Here is a 25,439-nt window from a genome sequence, read left to right as displayed (position 1 = left end):
AGAGATGCCCATTCACTGGAAGGGTTGGAGATGGGGAAGGATTCTTGGGGTCACTGCAAGAATGCAGCAGAGGATAGGAAAGGAGAAAATAAAAGAACCACCACTACCCAGTGATTCTTACAGCAGCAGTTTTACTGAGCACACACCAAGATTTGTTTTACTTTGGATCAAGTGGCTCTTCATGTGATGCGAGTGCAAAGATTGGATTTATGAACCAAAACAAATGCCTTTCTACCTAAAACCCTGAGCATGGTCTTGCTTAGTTCAACTGTTATATCATTTGAGGATTAAAGAAGTTTCATGAAGCACATGCATACCAGAAAATAGGATGACCTTCCACTTTGTGCGACTGCTTTTTCATGCTTAATGGTGAAACCTAGTATCATATGACATTGTAGATGTTGGGCCACATGACTCATCTGGTGGCATGATGTCCTTTGCAGGGGGAGGTGTTAATTTTTGCTGATGATTTAGAGCTACTACAAAAATAGCTAACAAGCACCTAGAAGTATTTCTGAATTATTTGTGGCTCTCTCGGACCATAGCTGGGCAGACATCCATATTTCCAAGCAAGACAATCATGCTGGTCTGTTTTCCCACTCTGCTTAGGAATAGTGGGATTTGAATGCGAAGCAGATGCTCACCTGTCTTCCAGGACATGTGACTGGTTCTCCTACCACCCCAAGGCAGTGATTCAAGTCACCGAGTCAGTCAAGGTTCTCCCACTCCTTCCCACACCTTACACAAGCTATTTACTCACTCTACTGCCAGAAGGCAAGTGTTATAAAACAAGAGCCTACGGTCTGTCAATGTTCTCTATTGCTGCAGCACTCGGTCTGCTGAATTTCTGCAGTATGCCACCCAAAGAACAGCTCTGCCTTGCAGGATCAATTACACCACTGGCCCATTTTGCTAGCATCAGGCCTTGGCAATGTGAACTCAAGTGCAGCAAGCAAACCCAAGTGTGACTCTGACTCTTCCCAACCTAGTGCTCTGATCTCTCTTCTCCACATCTCTCCTTACACCAGGAGTTCCATTTGACTTCCAGCTACCAGACGGATCATGGAGGAGTGGGGGTGGATTTTATTGATTCTCTGTTAAAAATCCTAGCTTTCACAATGTAACTGTAGACACACTTAAGCCCAGACCCTCCAAAGTATTTAGGCTCTTGAAATCAATGGAAGTTAGGAGCCGAACTACCTTTGATTGCCATAGTGCCTTTCCTCACTTTGGAAATAGTTTGTGCCACATCTGAAATTTGAGCCAGTGGGGTTGCATGGACATAACAGAAGGGAGAATTTAGGTTATGCTTAATGCCTTATTCAAGTAAGTGTCGGGATCTTTGAATTGCTCTACTGGAGCTCTGAGTGTTTCACACACTGAAGAGTCAGGACTCTAGCAATCATCCTTGCTGCAAACTACTCCAGGGTATCTGCATGGCTGCAGATAACTGCACATGTGCCAGACCCCTTGGCCAGCATGCCCCCATTGCAGAAGGGAAGGAACAGTAGAAGGACATTAGCTACACAGCATTAATTGAACTGTCAGCTTTTAATCCATCTTAATGCTTCTTATGAAGACACATGGCATTTTCAGAACTTCCTGGGGAGCTAGCCAGAGACAGATTCCACTACTGCAATAAGGCATTAATCATATCAATCAAAAGCTCAGATTCATTTACCATAGGGTTGGGACACTTGACTGGTCCAAAAATAATTGGTCAAATATTGGTCAAGAATGGTCACATGTCAAAAATGGTCAAATATTTTAAAGCACTAATTTACTAGAACAGTAACAAAAAAAGAGTATGACTTGATGGTCTCCAACTGGCTTAGCCTTAGATAGATATTTATGTCTAATTAGCAAAAACCCAGATTTAACTGAGTTATTTTAGCTCAGAAAAAATGTTAGACAATGAAATGAAGTCCCTCCTGGTTAGTTTCTATAGGTTTGTCTAGTCAGTTTAGACTATAAACACTTCAGGGCAGGGACTGTGTCTTAACTTGTTGAATGTGCTTTATAAGCCACCACATAGGTTTATGGCCTGCTGTACAAAGAAAGACAGTGTAGAAGATTCCAGCCAATCAAGAGGCTTTAGAGTCAATTATTTTGTCTTTCTTCCCCTCCCCCTGCCCCACATCCACCAGATGGCATAACAGGTAGTAAAGTGACATTTAACCAGCCTTACAGGGTATCACGATGCAATCAAATATTTAGGTGTCTGCCTACATCAAGGCCTTCTTGCCAGATTTGACAATATTTAACAGTGATCAACTGACATCATTTGACCATGCTATATGATGTGTTGTTGTAGGTGTGTCAGTCCCAGGATATTACAGGGACGAGGTGGGTGAGGTCAGATCTTTTATTGCACCAACTTCCATTGGTGAGAATTTTTGAGTTACACAGAGCTCTTCTTCACATCTGTGTAGCTTAAAAATGGTCTCCCATCAACAGAAGTTGGACCAATAAAAGATAAGACCTCACCCACCTTGCCTCTATTATTTGAGCAGTCAAGTGACCCATTTGCCAAGCCTAGCTCACACAGCCAAATCTGCTTTCAGTTACCACCATGCAACTTCACTGAAAACATAATGCGACCCAATTCAGGAGCATTCTGGGGTGACTGGGTCAAAAACTATTTTAAATGTCTAGAGCCCAGAAGTCTTCAGGCAAAAGAGACTCCATGAACCTAAATAAGAAAGTCATGTTTTCACCGGTACTGTTAACATTCTGCTAGAAGATAGCCTTCTTCCCCCCAGTAGACCTTGAATTAAGCAGTGATTGGCTAGAAAGACTGCTCTGCTACATCTAGATCAGATGACTATAAATGCTAGGGATGGGCAAATCAAGCTGAGATTTTACCTATCTTTAGCCTTCTTTCAGATATGGCTAAGGACACACCTCAGCTACAAATGAGATCCCTTTCACTCAACCCTCCAGGAGACACTGGACATATTTGCAGACACAATCCAATGCTGGAGGAGACCAGTTCATCTGAAGCAGCCTTCAGCCTGCTCTAATCAGAGCACGTCATCAGATGATGACATCACCACCAGGGTCTCTGGACTAGGAGACAGCATCAACCAACTGCAGGCACAGATTGGGGGAGTTCTGTTTGGTAAGTCATAGGCAAGCAACTGCTTGTAAGTAGTTTCAATTCACTGATCATAATGGAGGAGCTTTTAATAGTACAAGTCCTGTTAAGTGTATATTAGACTTTATTTGGACACAAGGGAGCTACTTAACATCTTAGCATCCCCTGCTCTTCCTTTGAACCCCCAAGATCTGCAGCACATGCTAGAATTGCTCAAGACCATTTTTAACCTGGCGTTACAAATCCCGGAATCAGAGTTTGGGGGGAGGGGGAAGAGAATTTACAAAGATGCAAGTGGCAGTTGGGGGTCTAACAGCCATTTATATCTTTGAAAGTCTTCCCCTAAAACTGTAACGTCCAACAGACCGTTTACTCTAGCACTGCTAGACTGGAGATCTAGAGAAGTCTCCCTACAGGGACGAGATTAATTCAGCCCTTGGCAGGAACATCATGAACAGCTTTCTAGTCTCCATAAAACCTGTGGAAAGGGATATGGTTAGTTCAGATCCATTAGATGGAAGCCTGCTACTTAACTACCAAGGATCTGTAGTAAATGTCCGTCCTGTTCCTCCCATGCAGTCATGGCTGCTGTGTTCCATGCTGTAGGTGGGGCTTGAAGCAGTTCATATAGGCATGGTTAGCAGAGGAATACAGGAACGCAAGCTAGAAGAGTATACACAACGTGATTGGGAGGGGGCACAATTTCTCACAAAAACCACAAGCTCAGAAGACAATACTGCACAGGTTTTCTTGAAGCAACAGAGCTAGAATAAGTGAAGATTTAAATCCTGTTGGAAAGGAAGGGTCATCAATAGGCCACAAGCTGCAACCCTGCTGAACTCAGCATATTCCTTTACATGCACCCACATGCTTCCCCTCCCACTCCACATATTCCCTGAGCAGAGGTTAAGTGCTTACCACCATCACCCACCCAAAAGCAGCAAAGTTCCCTTTCCTTCTAAGCCACAGACCTTGTTGCTTGCCTTTGGCCTTCCTGGGAGGAAGACACATGCACTGCACACTTCAAACTGAGGGTTTGATTAACACTTCCCACCCTCCACCCCCACCTAGATGGGACCCTACAAGATACTCCACTATTCCCATGCAATCACCAGTTTCATGTTAAAACCACCACCAATGAAAGATGTGGGCATTATTATTTGTTGGGTGCTGAAGAAGTAGGAGCAAGGGCAGAGAGCTAGCAGCCCCTCCCACCCCAGATCTCGGACATACTGAGATCAGCTGGTCTCCTGGGAGTGAAGGGATTGATGCAATCAAAGAAAGCCGTTGTAATGGGCTTTACTCAAGCAATTAAAAGCTAGGAGATGCACGAATAAATAACTCCTCAGCCCCCCTCAGAGTCATCAGAAAGGGGCCCTGATTAACTCCCTGGAAACGGTTAGTGCCGGTTATATGAAGCTCTCCTTTGACATTAAGCCTCTGCTCAGCTGCACATCTCTCTAGTTCCAGCACATTATTTCAGATGAGAAGCAGCATTTTCAGCTAGCAGCTACTGAACCGTTTGTGGTAAACGCTGACTGCTACAGTCAGGAGCACAGTGCCATATGACCTGACATTTCCTATTGCAACGGGAAGCAAGGCTGTCAGCCTTCATTAAGCTTCCTTAGCCAGCATGAACAGCCCCCACCCTGCCCCCCAAAAAAATGCATTTAGAGCAGGGGTGCTCAACCTTTTTCCTTTCTGAGTCCCTCCCCCATGCTATAAAAACTCCACGGCCAACCTGTGCCGCAATAACTGGTTTTCTGCATATAAAAGCCAGGGTGGCATTAGGAGGTAGCAAACAGGGCAATTGCCTGTCACAGCCCCCCCCCCCCCCCCCCATGAAGCTACATTGCTCAGGCTTCAGCTTCAACCCTGGGTGGTGGGGCTCAGGACCCTGGGCTTCAGCCCCATGCAGTGGGACTTCAGCTTTCTGCCCTGGGCCCCAGCAAGTCTAATGCTGACCCCCCTTGGAGGCCCCCCAAAACCTGCTTGAGGCCCCCTAGGAGGCTCCAGACCCCTGGTTGAGAACTACTGCTTTAGAACATTTTACTGCTTTTACCTCCACTTGCAACAGAAATATTTTGTAAGAAGTTGTACCAGTAGCATCTCAGACTCACTGCTACAGTTAGAAGGACGGGGTGAGTAGCTGGTAGAAATCTATCACTAGCAGTGACCTCAAAAGCCTATATAGCCTGGCAGCTGTAGCCCAGAAAACACATTCAACTTAACAGTTTTGCTGCAGGACATTTGTTCATTAGACAGTTGTCCAGCAACATTGCCTGCAGAAGCAGTACAAGCTTGCTAAGTAAGCCAGTGTTTAATTCAAGTCCAGGGAGGGACCTGCAGTCATGTAGGTACTTGTAATCAGAGTAGCAGAGTGAAGTACCCCGATATAACACGGCCCAATGTTACACGAATTCGGATATAACGCGGTAAAGCAGCACTCCGGGGGGCGGGGCTGCGCACTCCAGCAGATCAAACCACGTTCAATATAACGCGGTTTCACCTATAACGCAGTAAGATTTTTTTGGCCCCCCGAGGACAGCATTATAGCGAGATAGAGGTGTAGTAGGACTGATATTGTGGAAATTAGGGATTAATCAGGAACCAGCCACTAAATTAAAATATCTGCTAAGAATTAACATTTCTCTCATTAATATATAGGTGGTTATTTGACCCCCAAGCCACTCCTTTACAATGGTTATAACAGCTATGTTATATCGGTGCTCTCTGCATAGGCTCTACCCAGCTTACACTAGAATCACTGGATGAAAGTATCACCATATCAAGTATTTGTATCACCAACATTCACTAGATCAAGCCTCTTAACCCCCCTGTGAGCTAAGCAAGTATTTACAGATGGACAACAAGTCAAACATGCATGGTGTGTGGAGGACCATTGAGACAGAATAACTAGTTGATGGCATCACACAAAAACGTTCCCAGATCTGGAAAATCTCTGGGGCAACCCAGCAGGCAACACCTGATGGGGTCAGGGCGCACATCCCTTCATGCATCAGAGTCTGACAGCTGGAAGCGCTGGGGTGTCTTAGTCCATCCTGCCAACATGGCCGAAGAGCATCCAACACAGCTTTGGAATATAATGAAGGAAGGAAGGCTGGATCTCTGAGAGGCTGACATTTCGTACAAAGTAAATCACTAAGGTCATGCAGCAAGTCTGAGACAACTGGCACTCATGACTGTCCCAATCCCCCTGGTCACCCCACAACCCTGCTGGTGCTCCATGTTTTTAGTCAACGTAGAACACTTCCACAGTAAAACACATACAGGGGCAAGTATAATTGACCTATTTAAACTAATGCTCACTCATGCCGGTAAGAGGCCAAGCTACCTGGAAGCAGTTATAATCAGTAGCCCTAGTTATTGACTGCTGGTCTAAAAACATTTTAAAAGATTAAGACTTGCATATTTTGCATCCATTACTGTGTTATCATGACGAACCTCACATCAGTTACACAAGTATAAATTTTGCAAATGGGATAAGAGGAAGGAGAAAGAAGATTAAAATTAGATCATGCTAGTAAGAGGCTGAGGAAAAAGGGGGGGGGGGGAAGGTCTCCTCAGTATCCCATTTCTTGCTATCCTTGCCACACATCTTGAAGCGTCAGCCAGTTCATCTCACTATCTCTTCCCTGGACCTTAGATACTCTTGATTCTCAAGTCAATATCACGTGTTCAGGTATCCCATTTAACGTAAGATAACCTCTTGCTGCCAGGCACCTGGTATTATAATCTTTGACCGGCTACATAACAAGCCTATTAACTGCACTGGCATCCTAGGCAATGCACTGAATATGCTGTTAAAACGATCTTTGACCTCAGAAGCAAGCAGCAGCAGCCACCACTGCCACTGCCTAAGAAGTGGACTCTACCATTGCCAGTTCAGGAAGTTCAACAAACAGCTTTCCAAGGCTGAGCACTTCCTACTATTGAGAGCAGTCACCCAGGACCTTGGAGCCTAGTAGGGGAAAGCCCAGGATGAGACTTCAAATTTTTCGCCAAACACCCCGTAAGGACAGCACCACATTACACAGATACTGTAACCAGGAGTCTGCTATCTAGGTACTTATATTCAAGGCCTGTGAGGGCCATACAAGCACCTACTCCAAACACATATGGCCTGAATGCTGAACTGCACCTCAAGGTTTGATTCGGCCAAACCTAAAGAAAGTGACTTCTCACCATTTTACAGGAATAAAAGTGCCCCGAAGTATAGCATGTCCTAAGGCTGGGATTTTAAAGGAGACTAAGGGATCCCGACAGCCATATTCTATTGACTTTAAAGGGGATTTGGGTGCCCAACTCCTTGGCTCCTCTGAAATCCCAGGCTAAAAGGTGCTAGAGTGTAACAAATATTTGTTTTATGACACTAGTGTAAGTCTCTAGCTTGAACAGCTTCCGGAGGACTCTAAATACTGAAACAATCTATGGCCACTTACAGCTTTATGCCTATCACAAAGCCACATGCCATGGACACCACTGGAACTGACAGCAACAGATCTCAGATCCTCCTGCTCCAAGAGGACAGGCCTCCTATCACTTGAGCTAAAGAAAATCTCCTTTAGCTCTTAGCAATATAGGGCCTATGTCTCAAGTGAGCAGCTCTGACTATCCAGATGAATGTAATCAATAATGTTGATCTTTCACCACAACAATTATGAGTCACCCAGGATGTTAGTTACTTGACGCTGAGGGCAAAACCTGCTAAAAGATGCCAATATTATATTAGTTAACCTCACAAGTTTAAACAAGTCCTATGCAGTCAGGAGGACATGTTCCCATGTCAAAATGAAATTTTAAAAAACCTAATGCAAAGTTGAGAGGAAACTTAAAATCACACTGCTTTGTTAGGGAAAAGTCACCCTCCAGTGATCTATTCTCAATGGCAGCATACCACTTACTTTTATATAGCATCTTTCGTCTCTGAAGGATCCCAGACTAAGAAGGGATAGAACAGATTTCAAGTACATAAAAGGTTATTACAAGGAAGAGGGAGAACAATTGTTCTCGTTAACCTCTGAGGATAGGACAAGAAGCAATGGGCTTAAACGGCAGTGAGAGCTGTTTAAGTTGGACATTAGGAAAAACTTCTTAACTGTCAGGGTAGCTAAACACAGAAATAAATTGCCTAGGGAGGTTGTGAAATCTCCGTCATTGAAGGTTTTTAAGAGCAGGTTAGACAAACACCTGTCAGGGATGGTCTAGATAATATTCAGTCCTGCTTTAGTTCTGCCTTGAGTGGACTGGACGACTTCGAGGCCCCTTCGAGTCCTACGATTCTATGACCTTATCTATACTAGGCAAGTTTGAACCATTGCAGCTTCATCAGTGGTAGCACTAGAGTAGAGCAGGCACAAGGTGTTTTTTTTAAATCACAACATCGTCTTTCCCTGCTTAAAGAGGGTCTACACAGCACAGGGGGAAGATTCCAGCAGCCACCAGTTAGAGCTAGCAGAACATAGGTAAAGTATTGGCAGGAGAGCGAGTCAGATGAAACAACTGGCCTGGGAGTCTGGAAGCTCTGGAGTCTCTAGCTCCAGGGCAGACTCATGGTTTGTCTGCTGTCCTCAAGCCACAGGCCTGGGAGCCCCCAGCAGCTTTGGAGTGAAACTGGCATTCTTCTGACAGTCACTGTTGCAATAAACAATGTCCTTCACTCCACAGTGGTAGGTTGGTCTGGTGGAGCAATTTTTCGTTTGGAAACACCATTTCAGAACATCTGGTTTTGTTGTAGTTCAAAACTGAACCATATTTTGAAATGCCAACATTGCTCATGTTTCAGAGTAGCAGCCGTGTTAGTCTGTATCCGCAAAAATAACAGGAGTACTTGTGGCACCTTAGAGACTAACAAATTTATTAGAGCATAAGCTTTCGTGGGCTACAACCCACTTCGCTCTTGGGACTGAGAGGGACCAGACATCAATCCAGGTTCTCCCCATCTTTCTAAACAAGTCTCTCTTATTTCAAAATTTTAAGTAAAAGCCAGGCAAGGCGTCTTAGATTTACTTTGTTTTCTCAACTTGTAAATGTACCTTTTACCAGAGTGTTTATTTTTGTTTGCTGTACTTTGAACCTAAGACAGAAGAGGGGGGTCCTCTGAGCTCTTTCAGTTTGATTACCCTGTAAAGTTATTTTCCATACTGATTTTACAGAGATGATTTTTACCTTTTTCTTTAATTAAAAGCCTTCTTTTTAAGAACCTGATTGATTTCTCCTTGTTTTAAGATCCAAAGGGGGTTTGGATCTGTATTCACCAGGAGTTGGTGAAAGGAAGGAGGGGGGAAGGGTCAATTTCTCCTTGTTTAAGATCCAAGGAGTTTGGATCTGTATTCACCAGGGAATTGGTGAAAGGTTTCTCAAGGCTTCCCAGGGAGGGAATTCTTGAGATGGTGGCAGCGGACCAGAGCTAAGCTAGTAAATAAGCTTAGAAGTTTTCATGCAGGCCCCTACATTTGTACCCTAAAGTTCAAAGTGGGGATACAGCCTTGACATGGGCTGCAAGTTTACCTGAAAACCAGCTCACAGGAGTGTGCTTGTCTATAGCACTCAGATGCCCAAATCCCAATGGGGTCTAAACCCAGATAAATCCGTTTTACCCTGCATAAAGTTTATGCAGGGCAAACTCATAAATTGTTCGCCCTCACTGATAGAGATATGCACAGTTGTTTGCTCCCCCAGGTATTAATACATACTCTGAGTAAATTACTAAATAAAAAGTGATTTTATTAAATACAGAAGTGGGTTGTAGCCCACGAAAGCTTATGCTCTAATAAATTTGTTAGTCTCTAAGGTGCCACAAGTACTCCTGTTAACATTGCTCATGAACGTGACACCCTGATCACTGTTGCCAACACCAGTAGCGGCAATAGCACGAAAAGGAACATAGCAGCTTTGCTCATAGCCCTAATTGATTCAGGTTTGTGAGGTCTACTTATATTCCTTTTGTGCTAACCCTTCTGGTCTTCTATTGCTACCTAGCCCATGGACCAAATACTTCATTTTCGTAACAAATGCTGCCGTTATGTCACTTAGCAATTAGAATTAGTGTTGCTTGGGAAGGGAATGGAAACCTTAAAATATACACAGATACCTAGTGTGTTAGCACTAACCCGGAGCTTTCTACAGCATCCTTCACTTTAGTAACTGTTAGCATTCTGTAAAAAGCAACAGAGGGTCCTGTGGCACCTTTAAGACTAACAGAAGTATTGGGAGCATAAGCTTTCGTGGGTAAGAACCTCACTTCTTCAGATGCCCATCTGAAGAAGTGAGGTTCTTACCCACGAAAGCTTATGCTCCCAATACTTCTGTTAGTCTTAAAGGTGCCACAGGACCCTCTGTTGCTTTTTACAGATTCAGACTAACACGGCTACCCCTCTGATACTTGTTAGCATTCTGAACACATAAGGAGCAATCCATGATGCATTGTAGTACTCAGTACAGCAATAGTTTACTGAAGTGCCCAGGACTTGGGGGTCATTAGCATTGCTCAATATAGTTACCAATGCATTTTAGGGGGTCAGGAGGAAGCATGGAAGCAGAGAGCTCCATGCTCCAAGCTCCACTCCTTGTGCAAATGGCTAAAACTTACCCTCCTTCCCATCCAGCATCCAGACATCACTCCTGTAATGCTGGATGGGAAGGAGGGTAAGTTTTAGCCATTTGCACAAGGAGTGGAGAAGAAGAAAAAAATACACTGTGGGAAGTGTAAGATCCTCACACCCCAGCCCTGCTCATTGCCACCCTCCCACCCCCTTCCCAGCCATCCCCAGATGAGGGGGAAGAGGAGTGCTTCAGGTAACAAGCCATGGCTGACCAGACCTCCCCAGTCTGTCATTTGTGCATCTGAGCCCAACTCCTCACATTACCATACATAAATACTTCATGTCAATAGTATTTGCCCCTCATCTCATTTACTCCTTACTAGAACTGACTCATTTCTACCTTAGTATCCTCTATGGACCTACTTTACCACTTATTGATTTCAGGGGGAGTTAGAGGGGGCCAGCAGCTGGCAGGATCAATGAAGAAGAATTCACTCATTAGAACAGAATTCGTGTTCCTGTTGCACGAGACACGACGGATGGGGAGTAGTCAATCAACCCTGGGCTAGCTGGGGTTAGTCTGCACTTCAAGCCACAGGTGTACATTTCAATACCCAGACAGCTACAGCGCACTTTTCCTGTCCTGTATGGGCCCCCCATCTCGGTCGGGTAAGGAAGTTATTATCGACCTAGCCCTGTCAGGGGATCAGACTAGGTGACCTAGGGAGGTCCCTTCCAGCCCTAGACTGCTGTGAGCCTCCGTGTGGGGGGGGATTTGAAACATTAGCCAGGTCAGCACCTCCGCACGCAGGGAGCTGCAGCTCGAGAGAGCTCAGCAAGGCGGATCTGGAGGCGAGGGGGCACGATACAGCTATCGGGGGGCTAGGGAGGAACCTGGGCACTTGGTGCCACCCCAGCCTTTGATGGGGGGCGGCCAAGGGGACGCCAGCCCGGGTCGGCCCAGCGCAGGATGCAAACCCCCCCACTGCTCCCCCCGGGCGCGGGTCTCACCTTGATGACCTGGTCCCGGACCATGCTGGGCAGGACGAAGAGCAGGACAAGGCCGCACAGGGCGAAGACCAGCCCGGTCAGCCCCAGCGCCAGGGGGGCTCTGCGCCCCGCGGGAGCGGCCATGGCGAGCAGAGAAACGTCCCCCGCAGCGCAGCCACCAGCCGGGCCTCGCTGCCGGCTCCGCCCGCGGCTTAACTGCAGCCAGCGCGGGGAAAGCGCGGCCGGCCGCGATTTTATTCCCTCCGGCCGCGCCGGGACCGCCCCCTCGGCCGGCTCTGCCCAGCTGTCGGCGGGGAAGGGCCGCCCCCCGCCGCGGGAGACCCGGCTACAGCGCCCCGCCTCCCTCCCCGCCCCGAGGATCAGGCGCCTGGGGAGCTTCTCTATTCCCCCCCCCCGATCCTGGGGAACTTTTTTCCAACACCCCCCCCCCAGATCCTGGGGAGCTTCTCTTCAACCCCCCCTCCCCCAGATCCTAGGGAGCTTCTCTTCAACCCCCCCTCCCCCAGATCCTAGGGAGCTTATCCAACCCCCCCGCCAAGATCCTGGGGAGCTTCTCTCCAACTCCCCCACTAGGGTTGCCAATTTTGGTTGGACTATTCCTGGACGTTTCATCAGGACAGTCTTTAATTAAAGATTAATCTTTAATTCCTGGACACTCCAGGGTAGTCATGGAGGGTTGGCAACCCTATCCCCCACCGTCCCCCCAGGATCCTGGGGAGTTTTTCTCCAGTCTCTCCCCGCCTCCTCCCTCAAGATCCTGAGGTGCTTTTCTCTAATCCTGCCCCTCCCAACCCCCAGGACAAATACGATTCTGGGTTGTTTTTTTCCCAGCCATCCACTCCAACAGACCCATGAGAATCTGTGAAGTCTTGTATAAGGCACTGGGAATTCTTGTAATTTTTCTCCCTTTGAGCAAGTCCTGCTTCGTTACAGGCAGGTGTCCAGGTCACACAACTTCCTTGTCATTTGGCACTAACTGGCACTCCGTCTCAGTAGAGAGGCCAGGAAGCAAATAGACCCTGGAGGCAAACTAAGTTCCTATGCCAGAAGTGGTGCTGTCAGCACCATAGCTGAGGCCCGCTGGCAAGGCAGAATTGATGGGCTTGCACTAACGCTGTCCTTTCAGCATCCTAGGTTGTGTCGGTGAACAAAGAAAGGCTTTTGGTCTCACAGCTGTCAAGCCCACGCTTGCTGCAGCACTGACATTCATGTAATTGTTTTTTTTTAAATCATAACATCACTAGTACCAGGCCTTATATTTAAAATCAGGGGTCTTAATAAGGTGACAAAAAGCAAGCAAAGGTAAGGACAGCATGAAGGCCCTCAATCGTGCAAACACACATGCTTAACAGTAAGCATGCAACTTTTTCCATTATGTACTGCAAACTTCTGAACTACTTAACTAGGCACATTCATAAGCGTTGGCAGGATGGAGGTCTACCACAGCTGCTAGTCCCACACTCAGCATGAGGCAAAGATGCAAAATTAGCCAAGGGGACAGGTCCTTATCCAAAAACCCACATCAGGGGTTCCAAGTGAAGCTTTTTGGTATTATGTTGTATTTCTCAATGTGTAAGGTGCACGGTATCTGCAGGATTGCATGTACAATATTTAAAAATACATTAACACACTGCAGCAACTGGTTTGACACAATAAGGAACTCAATGAGCCTTCAAATCCAGGAAAATACAGTACCCACTTTAACATACACTCAGCAAATAACCTATGTAAATAGGCCTTGGAGCCTGGCCTGAAGTCAGCAAACACAGTTGCTGAGTGTATTTCCCATGCTGTTCTAGTCCTTTTGAGCGCCGGGACGTGGACAGGCACTAGCTCACCCACTGCTAAAAGCCCCTTCCCCAGCCTAGAGAGGAGCTACTGAACCCAGAACCCAACCAAGTTTGGGGGACAACAAAGGCAATAACGGGAACAGGTGTGGGGGTCAAAGGGCCAAAACCAGGGAACCAGAAGGGGAAACCAAGCAGAGAACCCCAGGCAGCGCCCATTGCTCCTCAAAGGCATCGAGAGAGCCAGCGGACGCTGCCCAGAGGAACTCTGCCCGGATACGTGAGCAGATAAAAGAGTGAAAGACAGCCCCACAGTCGCAGGGCCTCCCCTCTGCCAACCTCCTCTCCCTGGTGTTACAAATGGCCAGGAGGAGGTTGACGAGGTGGTCCCGCAACTTCATGGGGCCTGGGATCAGGTGTGTGTAAATAAACAAGTGCAGGGAAAAGGGGCTGCAGCCTGGTGCACTGAAGGTACACATGTGCCAGGGTCTCCCTCACACCACAGAAGGGACAGGCTTCTGGGACAGAGATGAACCGTGCCAAGTACACGCCCGTACTCTCGGCTCCATGTTAGAGCCGCCATCCGATATCCCCGGCAGGCCGTGGGACAGAGATGGAATATAAGCTGGCCCACTGGGGTTCCCTACACTCTGCTGCTGGTAAAAGGTCCCACCATTTGGTATCTAGGCGGGACACAAGGGTGGGGAAATGATGCGTGTGCAGCATGAGCACATATTGTTCTAGTAGGCGAGAGGTAGTCCCATATGTCAAAATGCCACAGCTGGCCCTGAGTATCTGCCTATAAAGGACCAAACTGCACATTGGAAGTTCTGACCCAAATGTTCCTACTTAGGCCCATCTCTACTTTAATATATTTATTCTCTGTTAACATTGGGGAGAACAAGGTTTAAACTGTTCTTGGATAAATTTTAAATCCAGCAGATAGCACTCCCTGTTGTTAAGGTTGCCTGACACTTCCCATTAGAGAGGCCCTGTTTTCAGTTGCTTATAAGTTTGCCCAACTTTGAGCATTTAGGTTGAAATTTTCCACACTAGGTGTCTGCGTCAGGATTTTATATATAATTACAGTCAAAACAGTTTAGCCATTTCCAAGAACAAAGTCAGGAAAAAATATATTGTTTTGGAATATATTTTTTACAAAAAAAATGTTAGTGACTCTTTCTTTGAGAAGCTCTAGCACGCCTATGGTTTGGAGCAGGAAGCTGATATATGACGGGGATGGCCTTTGTGTCAGAGATGTGCCTTTTGCTGTCCTTGGGAAATCCACCCAAATTTTGCCAAGTAATAAGCATTTGAAAAATGTGTTTGCACATGCTCAGTAGAGTCTTCTGGGACAAGGAACCAGGGAGTGGGGAGACTGAATTTAGATGAGAAGCCCAGGGAAAGAGACCAGGATCGGGAATCAGTGGAGTGAGGGAAGATAGAGAAGGGAGACACAGATGGGATGAGGATGACCAAAAATCAACTGTGTAATTATTACAGGCTCAATTTTGAGGTCTATACTGAGGCAAAACAACTATTGGTTGGTTCCAGCTGGAGTTTTACCTAATAAGGACCATGGAATTGGGTCCATTTATGCAGAGCCCTGTATTCTAAATTGGCCAACCTAACAAAAGTCCAGTTCAGACTGTTCTATAAAATTGTTTATGAAAGTCAGCAAAGGGTGAAGGCAAACAGACTGGTTCAAACTAGATTAAGTTAAACAACCATAAGTGATCTTTTTCAAGGCTCCTAGTGAAACCACATGTTGAGATGACAATGAGGTGAAAGATTCTAGAAATGGGAGGAAATGTTTACTGCTGAAATCACTGAAAAGTGTTTCGATAGATTAATGTTCATGGGATGAAGCTGCAGCCTCTTTGTGGCCATTCAAAGGAGCCAGGGGGCCAAAAGCTGCAAGCTTTACTGGGATAGCTGCCACTCCAGTCACCTGGAACCCACCATGACACTCCAGGGCCTTCATCATCCTGATCTTTAACAATGGCCTAACCCTATGAGGCCAGAAAGGGGGGCTCAGACGACATCACCATCACCTTCAGCTAAATCCAGGATGTGAGACTTGGGGCTTGTGGACACTACAAAATTAAGTCGACATACAGTCACCACAGTAATTAAAGCAGGGGTTCATGTCCACACTTGCTTCTTCTGTCAGTGGTGCACATCTTCATCAGGAGCACTTCCAGACTGAAGTGGGGCATTGTAGGACACTGACAGCTGGAGGCTGGCAGTCCTGGGGCTGATAGCCTCAGCTGTAGGTGCAGGGCTCACAGCTTCCCCCCGCCCCCCCCCCCCCCAAACTGTCAGCCCCATGCCTGGCTGACAACTTGGGCTGTCAACACCCGGGCAGGTCTCACAGCTGTGAACCCAGCACCTGGCTGTCAGCTCTGGGGTGGAGGGAGGGCTCCAGCTGTCAGCCCCATTCGAAGCGGACAGCCAACAGGTGATGTAAGTAGCACAGTCTACACACATACTGCATCATCCTAACTACATTGACATTCGTGCTATGCCTCTCATGGAAGTGGAGTTATGTTGGTGCAGCTGGCCACTTACTTCAGTCATGTACTGTATTAAGGGCTTTTGTTCAATAATAATAAATGTTATGCTGTTTTGTGTTTAATTAAATTGCAGTTGTAACAAATCATGAGGAAAAAGTGATTAGTAAACAAGCAATGTTTTCTAATGCACTGAAAACAATTAATGCAAAAATATTAAGCTATGTAGTTGCTTAAATTAATTTATATATAGTGTTGCCTCCCAGGAAGCAAAAATAGGTACCAAAATCTAGTGTAAAGGCTCTATTTAGTTTCAAATCAGCATATTCTAATGTTTATATTAAGCAATGAGAATGCACTTCTCTTTAGAAAATAATTGAAATACAAATAGAAAAGTTTATTAAAATGGATTTAAATTAATCTATCCTGATTCTTAGTCGTTAAATAGTGCTTATATTCAAAGCACTGCAATACATTAATTTATCATACAATTGGAAGTACATCACAGGCACTCTCAATTAGAAATCACTGCTTTGAAGTAGAATGGCACCCACACCATATGCTCCCCTAGGACAGGAGTTGGGAAAAAATATTTGAAATTGTATTGTGACTTTACGTAGGCTGAACTCAGCCAGAGGACCTGGCCTATCATTTTTCTAAATGCTTTTACTTTTGCGGGTTCTCTTCACCCCAATCATTTAGTGGGGGATCAAGCATCCTCATCTTTCATTACTGTAAGGTTATTGCTAAATGTAGCAGCAAGGTATGTTTACACTAGAATTGAGGCCTTAGCTACAGTGTACTCTATACCAGTGGTTTTCAAATTTTTTTCTGGGGACCCTGTTGAAAATTGTTTATGCCTGCGACACAACAGAGCTGGGGATGAGGAAGTTGGGAGGGGCTCAGGGCTGGGGCCAGGAATTAAGGGATTCAGGGTGTGGGAGGGGGCTCTGGGGTAGGGCAGGGATACAGGAGGCAGGGCCAGGGATGAGGGGTTCCAGGTTTGGTGGGGTACAGGGCTAGGTCAGGGTGGAGGAGGGGGTCAGGGCTCTAGGCCGAGTGGTCTGGGGCAGAGGAAGGGCTCTGGGCTGGGGATTGTGGCATGAACTTGCCTCTGGTGGCTCAGTGGCATGGCTGGGGTGCACACCATGCTGCGCCCCAGAAGCAGCCAGCAGCAACTCTGGCTCCTAGGCAAAGACACACAAGTGCCTCCACATAACTCTCGCCCGAAGGCACCGCTCTCACCCACCCCCCCATTGGCTGAAGTGCAGAGCCAGTGCTTGGGGCGGGGGCAGTGCACGGAGCCCCATGGCCCCCTAGCCTAAAAGCCAGACCGCTGCTGGCCGCTTTCAGGGCACAGCAGTGTCAGAAAAGGTAGGCACTAGCCTGCCTTAGCTGGGCAGCACTGCCGACGGAACTTTTAATGTCCCGGTCGTTGATGGTGACCAGAACACGGCGACCCAGTGCCTTACATGTCATAACCCACAGATCGAAAAACACTGCTCTAATACACTAACCTTAATGCTTACTTGACATATGGTCAACTCATTGCAGCTATTAAAATGGATTCCTTCCCAGCATGCTGTAGGGGTCTGGTGAGACCACCTTGCCCAATTTTAACTGGGTTGTAATTTTTTTTTTTTTTTTTTTTAAATGGACAAGCTGTTTTTATTTATTCTTCACAGGGCAGATTTGTTTAATCTGATTTACACATTGGAATACTGGAAATGACTATCAAACATGAGAACCACCACATAAACTTTACATCCCCATGCATCCTTGCTTGTTTCAAATTAAGGTTCTTCAAAGCAGGTACTGTGCCTATATATCTGTGCACATTATCTAGCACAAAAGGGGCCACAAGCACAATAGCAACCTTTAAAGGTTAGTCTGACTCTACACTAGATTCCAGACATCTCAGAAGTACCTTATGATTTAATGGCCAATTTTACCACCTTTACCAACAGCGTACAAGTTTTACAGTTGGATTAATGTCTATTTACCAGCTGTGTCATTTATTATACAATTCTAGTGCACTGAATCAAGTCTGACTAAATTAGTGCACCTTTACATTTGAAAGGGACAGACAAAAAAGTTGTGAATGCAACAGCTTTATTGGAACAAGGTGCAGTGAAATTTTTATTCAGATGCTAGCAGGAGCAAGTTCAGTTACCGCCCCTTAAACGCAGGACCAAATGCAGAGTGGATTCTTTCTGAATGTTGTAGTCGGACAAGGTGCGCCCATCTTCCAGCTGCTTTCCGGCAAAGATCAGCCTCTGCTGGTCTGGAGGAATGCCTTCTTTGTCCTGGATTTTGGCCTTGACATTCTCAATGGTATCGCTGGGCTCTACCTCTAGGGTGATGGTTTTGCCCGTCAAGGTTTTCACAAAGATCTGCATACCACCTCGGAGGCGCAGGACCAAGTGCAGAGTGGATTCTTTCTGGATGTTGTAGTCGGACAAGGTGCGCCCATCTTCCAGCTGCTTTCCGGCAAAGATCAACCTCTGCTGGTCTGGAGGAATGCCTTCTTTGTCTTGGATTTTGGCCTTGACATTCTCAATGGTATCGCTGGGCTCTACCTCTAGGGTGATGGTTTTGCCCGTCAAGGTTTTCACAAAGATCTGCATACCACCTCGGAGGCGCAGGACCAAGTGCAGAGTGGATTCTTTCTGGATGTTGTAGTCGGACAAGGTGCGTCCATCTTCCAGCTGCTTTCCGGCAAAGATCAGCCTCTGCTGGTCTGGAGGAATGCCTTCTTTGTCCTGGATTTTGGCCTTGACATTCTCAATGGTGTCGCTGGGCTCTACCTCTAGGGTGATGGTTTTGCCCGTCAAGGTTTTCACAAAGATCTGCATACCACCTCGGAGGCGCAGGACCAAGTGCAGAGTGGATTCTTTCTGGATGTTGTAGTCGGACAAGGTGCGTCCATCTTCCAGCTGCTTTCCGGCAAAGATCAACCTCTGCTGGTCTGGAGGAATGCCTTCTTTGTCTTGGATTTTGGCCTTGACATTCTCAATGGTATCGCTGGGCTCTACCTCTAGGGTGATGGTTTTGCCCGTCAAGGTTTTCACAAAGATCTGCATACCACCTCGGAGGCGCAGGACCAAGTGCAGAGTGGATTCTTTCTGGATGTTGTAGTCGGACAAGGTGCGTCCATCTTCCAGCTGCTTTCCGGCAAAGATCAACCTCTGCTGGTCTGGAGGAATGCCTTCTTTGTCTTGGATTTTGGCCTTGACATTCTCAATGGTATCGCTGGGCTCTACCTCTAGGGTGATGGTTTTGCCCGTCAAGGTTTTCACAAAGATCTGCATACCACCTCGGAGGCGCAGGACCAAGTGCAGAGTGGATTCTTTCTGGATGTTGTAGTCGGACAAGGTGCGCCCATCTTCCAGCTGCTTTCCGGCAAAGATCAGCCTCTGCTGGTCTGGAGGAATGCCTTCTTTGTCCTGGATTTTGGCCTTGACATTCTCAATGGTGTCGCTGGGCTCTACCTCTAGGGTGATGGTTTTGCCCGTCAAGGTTTTCACAAAGATCTGCATACCACCTCGGAGGCGCAGGACCAAGTGCAGAGTGGATTCTTTCTGGATGTTGTAGTCGGACAAGGTGCGTCCATCTTCCAGCTGCTTTCCGGCAAAGATCAACCTCTGCTGGTCTGGAGGAATGCCTTCTTTGTCCTGGATTTTGGCCTTGACATTCTCAATGGTATCGCTGGGCTCTACCTCTAGGGTGATGGTTTTGCCCGTCAAGGTTTTCACAAAGATCTGCATTTTCTGTACAAAAATAAAAGTTATTGAAGTATATAAGCATTTTTGGACTCCAAAATACTACAGTTACATCACAAGAAATCACAAAGGCATGACTTTACCCTGTCACTTAATTATCAAGCAGTGGAGAGAGACCTTTTGACACCAGTACACACATTGAATTGCAGCTCCACCTCCCCCACCCACGTAGGCGACTTCCTCCTCCCAAAGCTCACTCCAGGGCCCTGCTCCAGTCAGTTGTGTCACACTGAAAACGCCACTGCGTCAGCACGGCCGGTCAGCCGCGCCCAATGCAATGGGACAGTCCGTGCCAAACAATCCCGCTTACCTCAGCGGCCAGCAGGCCTGGTCAGGGCGGCCTAGGCTCTCGCGGGCGGCGGTCCCTAACCCCGCCCCCAGACAGGCAGGCGTCAGAGGCAGGGGGGCAGCCCGTGGCCATGAAGGGGTGGGGCCTTCCGCGCGCCCAGACCGCCATTTTAGCGCAGGTCCGACTCTAACTCCCCCGCCCCCCACCAACCAGGGAGCTGCCTTTCGTCGCTCCGAACGCAGCGAACCTTTTCCCTCAGGCCGCGCTCCATGCCTACCCCTCCCCCCGCGCTGGGGCACAGCCACCCCCTATATCTCAGTCACCGCAGAGGGCTGGCTCCTCTCCCCCTCCCGCCAGGCTCCTCAAGTCTGACGCCCAACCCCCCCACACACACAATATACGGGACGGCCCGGGCCCCATACCGCCCCCAACCCGCTGCCCGCCCCCCCCCTCGGCAGACGCAGCCCCCGGGCTGGGCTCTCCGCCCAGCTTCGGACCCTCGTCGCCCTCAGGCCGGACTCGCCCCCTCTCGCTCTCCACGGAAGCCCAGCAGCGAGCCAGGCCCGTTCCCCAGCCCCCCCACTCACCCCAAGGACGGCGCTCCAGACAAACGAACGGTCACGTAGAGTCAAGCGGATCTAACTGCGTCACGACGCTGGCGCGACCTTTATATAGGCTCTTCCGCCCCTAGCTGAGATCCCTCCGCCGGGGACTATCTCGTCTCACTGCATATATGGCGCGCGCACCCAGCATGGGGGCGGGGCGAGTTGTGGGTGGCAATGCGGAGGAATCAGCCGGCCGCTCAGTGTGTGACATGAACTGATGACGGGGACGGCCAAGGAACGGAAGATAGAGCGTGGAGTAAAACCAGGACTGGGATTTCCGCCTGCCTGGAACGGGATCTCAGCTCAGCCTGGTTCCCTGAGCAGGGAATAGGCCTGGGGAACACGTGTGTGATTGTGTGTTGGGGCTCCGTGTCTCATTGTGTGTCTGGGTCGTTGCGAATCTCTACATGAAAATGAATGTGGGGGGGAAAAAAGAGCAGAAAAAATAAAATAAACATGCAGCATGGTGCATTCTAGTTTCATCTGACAATACTTCTATCCTCTGGGATCCAGACCCTGAGGTCAAAGGGGGCCTGAAACACAAAGCAGCACGGGAGAGGCAGAATGGCGGACGGTGACTGCCAGGTTGGGAGGAAGATCAAAGACTTGGAAATGTGAGAAAGACAAGGTGGAAGAAGAGTTTGTCTGGAGTTCCCCAAAGTGAGCCTTGTGAGCCATTCCGTCAAAGCATACAGAGCTTCAACAAGACCATAACAAAATCTGGCTTTGTTTGCATGATTCATTGAGATGGTATTTAGTTCACTCCACCTCCAAAACCCTTCCTTTGCATGTACCCAAAAGATACAGCTGCCTCACAGTTGACACTCAGAACAAGGAGTGCTGAAAACCAATTGAAAAAGAGCTGAAACCCAGCAACAGCTACCTGATTGGTTTCAGGCATACATTCACATGACACACATAGAAAGAGTTTACAGAAGGAGGGGTTTCTCTTTGGGGAGTTATTTCAGCCTGTAAGTGGGTTGTGAGCTACTTCTGTATTAAAATTTACTCAATAATATAATAGGTTAAAAAAAAAACAGTCTAAACATCTAGTTGGCTTAGTTGAAGCAAAGGTCCCTTAGTTTCTGATCAAAGTAGGGTTGGAATTGTAGGGAAGAGGTTGCATTGTGTGCGTTCTTACTTATAGAAACATGAAAGACTTGAATAGAAGCTCAAATTTAGAAGGTCAATTACCTAGTCTGAAAATAGGCAGGGATGTTAGGCTTATTCTGTTAGTTATCCCGTGTGCATTTAGGCAGGACTGATTTTAAAATGATCAACTCTAAAAACTGAAGAACAACCTATTTTGCTACAAGATGGCGTTTCACAGCATGATTAGATAGATAATGGGTACCTGCCTAATTTTCATGCCCTATGTCAAGTAGGGTGACCAGATGTCCTGATTTTATAGGGACAGTCCCGATTTTTTGGGTCTTTTTCTTATATAGGCTCCTATTACCCCCCACCCCCATCCCGATTTTTCACACTTGCTGTCTGGTCACCATACCTATGTGCCATTTATCTACCTTAGTGGTGTAGGGCCTAGTTCAGGGGTAGGCAAACTTTTTGGCCTGAGGGCCACATCAGGGAATAGAAATTGTATGGCAGGTCATGAATGCTCACAAATTTGGGGTTGGGATGCGTGGGGTGGGGTGAGGGCTCTGGTTGGTGGTGCAGGCTCTGGGGTGGGGCTGGGGATGAGGAGTTAGTAGGGTTGGAGGGTGCTCTGGGCTGGGACCGAGGGGTTTGGAGGGGGATCAGGGCTGGGGCAGGGGTGAGGGAAGGGATGCAGGTTCAGGTTGGGGGTGTGGGCTCTGTGGATGAGAGGTTTGGGTTGCAGGAGGGTGCTCCGTGCTGGGATTGTGGGGTTTAGAGAGTGGGAGAAGGATGAGGGCTGGGGCAGGGGGTTGCGGCGTGGAGAGAGGCTCAGGGGTGCAGGCTCTGACCAGCACTTACCTCAAGCGGCTCCTGGAAGCAGTGGCATGTCCCTTCTCCGGCTTCTACGTGTGGAGTGGCCCCTGATTCTGCTAGCGCCGGAGCAGGGCCATGCAGCTGCTTCCGGGAGCCACGTGGTGCGGCCCCCAGCCCTGCGCCCCAGAGCGGGGCCATGCCACGGCTTCCGGGAGCTGCATGGTTGGTCCCTGACCCAGCACCCTGGCTGGAGTGCCGGAGTGGTCCCTGCCCCAGCTGGAGCACCAGAGCAGGGTCGAGCCGCATGGTGCAGCCCCTGACCCGACGCCCCGGTGGAGTGCCGGAGCAGGGCAAATCCCAGACCCTGCTCCCCAGTGGGAACTTGGGGGCCAGCTTAAAATGGCTCCAGACCGCAGTTTGGCCACCCCTGGCCTAGTGCCTGGCACTATGGGTGAATTTCCCCTTAAAGCCTGACTCCTGCACTTAGATCTTAGTGCCCCACTAGTGCAGAGGCTTGTGCTATCGGCTCAGATTGCAGGCCTGAGACCTTAAACCCTGATTCAGAAAAGCACTTAAATGTGTACTTTGTGATGCTTTCCTGAATTGGTACTAAGATTGTAAACCATTTACTGCAGGAAACTTGTTTTCAGGCTTGTCTGTATAGCACTTTTGGTTCAATACAATTACGAATAATAACAATAAATAGTACATAAGACCTATTCTTACCATGTTGCCAGAAACATCATTTTATCGCTTTGTAAATATATGCAATTTATATATTCATGCTGGTCTGGAGCACCAAAAACAGTGGGTTATGCCGCTGGCTGTTGTTAAAAAATTAAGGTACGTGGGGGGAAAAAAACAATGGAGATGCCGGGGATTGAACCCGGGGCCTCATACATGCAAAGCATGCGCTCTACCACTGAGCTACATCCCCTTCCTGGTTGCTGGTGGCTCAGAGAAATAGATAGATTCTCGCCTCGAAAGAGCGTTTCGCTATATTACATTAAAATCCTTTCTGCGGCGCAACAAAAGTCCACCTCTAGCCGCGCCGCTTTGCCCCACCGCTTGCAGCTCACGCCTTTCACATGCAGGACAAAGGCCTAATTGCTCTATTCAGTAAACGGCCCCTCTCTCCACGCAACGGAAAGGGGAGGTGGGCTGCCATGCATGGCGTAGACTCAGCCTGGCCGAAATGCACTCGCCTCAGGGGGCGGCGGCGGGCAATGGGGTTGAGCTCCCCGTTTATGGGGAGCATTTAAACAAATCTACCGAGGGCGGGGGGAGAGATGCCGAGTAATGGGCACGCACGCAGGCGACGTAAGGGGAGAAGCGTGGGGGGCTCGCAGCAGACACTGGCGGGGGAATGCAAGAAGAAAGACACGCGGACCTGCCAGACGAAGCGTGCTACAGCCCGTGGAGGCACAGGCAGACCCCTCACCCCACCCGACCCACGGACAGGGCCCTGGGCCTGCTGTGTCCCCGTGCAATGCAACGAGCGATGCACAGAGGTTTCTGTGTCACGCACTGCGCCGTTCGCCATGCACACCCCACTAACGCACATCTAAACTGTGTGCAGCACCACAGCAATCGTTTTCAGGCACGTGTTGTCCCGCCTGGTTTTGTAGCTGCAGAATAAGGCTGCAATGCGGAGAGATAAGCTATAAACCCCAATAGCGCGACATCAGCGGGTGGAGGGGCCCTGTAGATTGTCTTTGTCTAGGAAAAAGAGCAAAAGGCTCTAAAAGCAGGAGGGGGGAATCAAAAATAACTCAGCCTCCCCGTCGGGGAATCGAACCCCGGTCTCCCGCGTGACAGGCGGGGATACTTACCACTATACTAACGAGGATTAGCTGAGAGGCCCCGCCCCAAAGCGGCTATTCGAAGCCCCCACTCAGCACGGAGCTGCGGGTTCCGCTGCAGTCTGCGGCGCGTGCTGCTCAGCCGTGCAAGATGGGCGGACGCGCGCTCCAGGCCGCTCTGTGCAATGAGCCTAGGAAATACTCTGTGCAATGAGCATTGCAAACGTGCCCACCGCCGGGAAGACCCGCATCCCGAAGGAGAACGTGGTGTGAGAAACGGGAGCAGGTTTTATTCTCTCCCCCCTCCCCAAACACACCCCAACTGCACGTCCTGACAGCCTCCAGAAACCCTGAGGTCTGGCTTGGCCAGCCCCTCTTGCTGCCCATAGCAAACGCCAGAGTTTGGTTAGGCAGCACGCTTGCAAAGCTACAGCACACCCAGCATAAACAAATCACATCCCCACAAAAATGCCGTCAGAGGGCTACGAGGTTTGGTTAGTTCTTCCGCAGTTCCAGTCTCACCACACCGCTTGGCATCCTGCATGGACGGCCCTTACCTCCCCCCCTCCCCTTAAAAGGAGAAAAATAATCTGCCGAAACCCGGGATCGAACCAGGGACCTTTAGATCTTCAGTCTAACGCTCTCCCAACTGAGCTATTTCGGCAGGTAATGAAATCTGTGGCTGAGTATGAACACCACCCTGCTGTCCAGAAGCACTTAATCATGTCTAGCAGATTTTGGGGGTTTTTTCCCCCTCATTTTTGCAGGCTCAGCTAACCATCTCACCCCAATCTTGTTCTTGAAACCCATTTTTAAATGCTCTTTCCTTTATACAATAAAAGAGCAAGTAAGATGCCAGCTGTGAAGGATATTGCTATTATTAATTCAATAATAATACTTATTAATTATTATTAATAATTAATTCAATACTAATTAGTTGCTTTAGCATGTTGATTTGTCACATTAACCGTGTTATGTTCTGTTGCACTGTGCAAATTTTGTTCTTTTGTTACGGGTTGTTTCATTGTGTTCCATCAAATGTTCCATGCTTGTTCTAATAATTCCCACTAATGAGAC

General features: G+C 48.2%; 2 protein-coding genes and 3 non-coding genes across 5 annotated transcripts in view; all 5 read right to left on the bottom strand.

Moving 5' to 3' along the window:
• SCARB1 (scavenger receptor class B member 1) overlaps window positions 1-11,796 on the bottom strand; it is a 40,474-nt gene extending 28,678 nt beyond the window's left edge. The window contains exons 1-2 of the mRNA XM_065417985.1: window positions 11,674-11,796; window positions 10,710-10,749 (exon numbers count right to left, since the gene is read on the bottom strand). Coding sequence (XP_065274057.1) covers window positions 10,710-10,749; window positions 11,674-11,796 — 163 coding nt within the window. The remainder of the gene's footprint in view (window positions 1-10,709; window positions 10,750-11,673) is intronic.
• A 6,274-nt stretch (window positions 11,797-18,070) lies between these two features.
• On the bottom strand, window positions 18,071-20,737 carry UBC (ubiquitin C). The gene is made up of 2 exons (XM_065418056.1): window positions 20,632-20,737; window positions 18,071-19,743 (listed from the first exon to the last, which is right to left on the bottom strand). Exon 2 carries the CDS (start codon window positions 19,738-19,740, stop codon window positions 18,139-18,141), a length of 1,602 nt encoding a protein of 533 aa, XP_065274128.1. The 5' UTR covers window positions 19,741-19,743; window positions 20,632-20,737; the 3' UTR covers window positions 18,071-18,138.
• A 2,688-nt stretch (window positions 20,738-23,425) lies between these two features.
• On the bottom strand, window positions 23,426-23,497 carry TRNAA-UGC (transfer RNA alanine (anticodon UGC)). Its single transcript has one exon. It is a non-coding gene; the product is annotated as a tRNA-Ala (tRNA).
• An 840-nt stretch (window positions 23,498-24,337) lies between these two features.
• On the bottom strand, window positions 24,338-24,409 carry TRNAD-GUC (transfer RNA aspartic acid (anticodon GUC)). Its single transcript has one exon. It is a non-coding gene; the product is annotated as a tRNA-Asp (tRNA).
• A 544-nt stretch (window positions 24,410-24,953) lies between these two features.
• Window positions 24,954-25,026, bottom strand: TRNAF-GAA (transfer RNA phenylalanine (anticodon GAA)). Its single transcript has one exon. It is a non-coding gene; the product is annotated as a tRNA-Phe (tRNA).
• Window positions 25,027-25,439: the final 413 nt, after the last annotated feature.

The sequence above is a fragment of the Emys orbicularis genome, chromosome 16, assembly GCF_028017835.1.
Source record: "Emys orbicularis isolate rEmyOrb1 chromosome 16, rEmyOrb1.hap1, whole genome shotgun sequence".
In the NCBI taxonomy this organism is placed as follows: Eukaryota; Metazoa; Chordata; order Testudines; family Emydidae; genus Emys; species Emys orbicularis.
The sequence above is the reverse complement of the archived record's forward strand: the minus strand, read 5'-3'. Positions and strand labels throughout refer to the sequence as shown.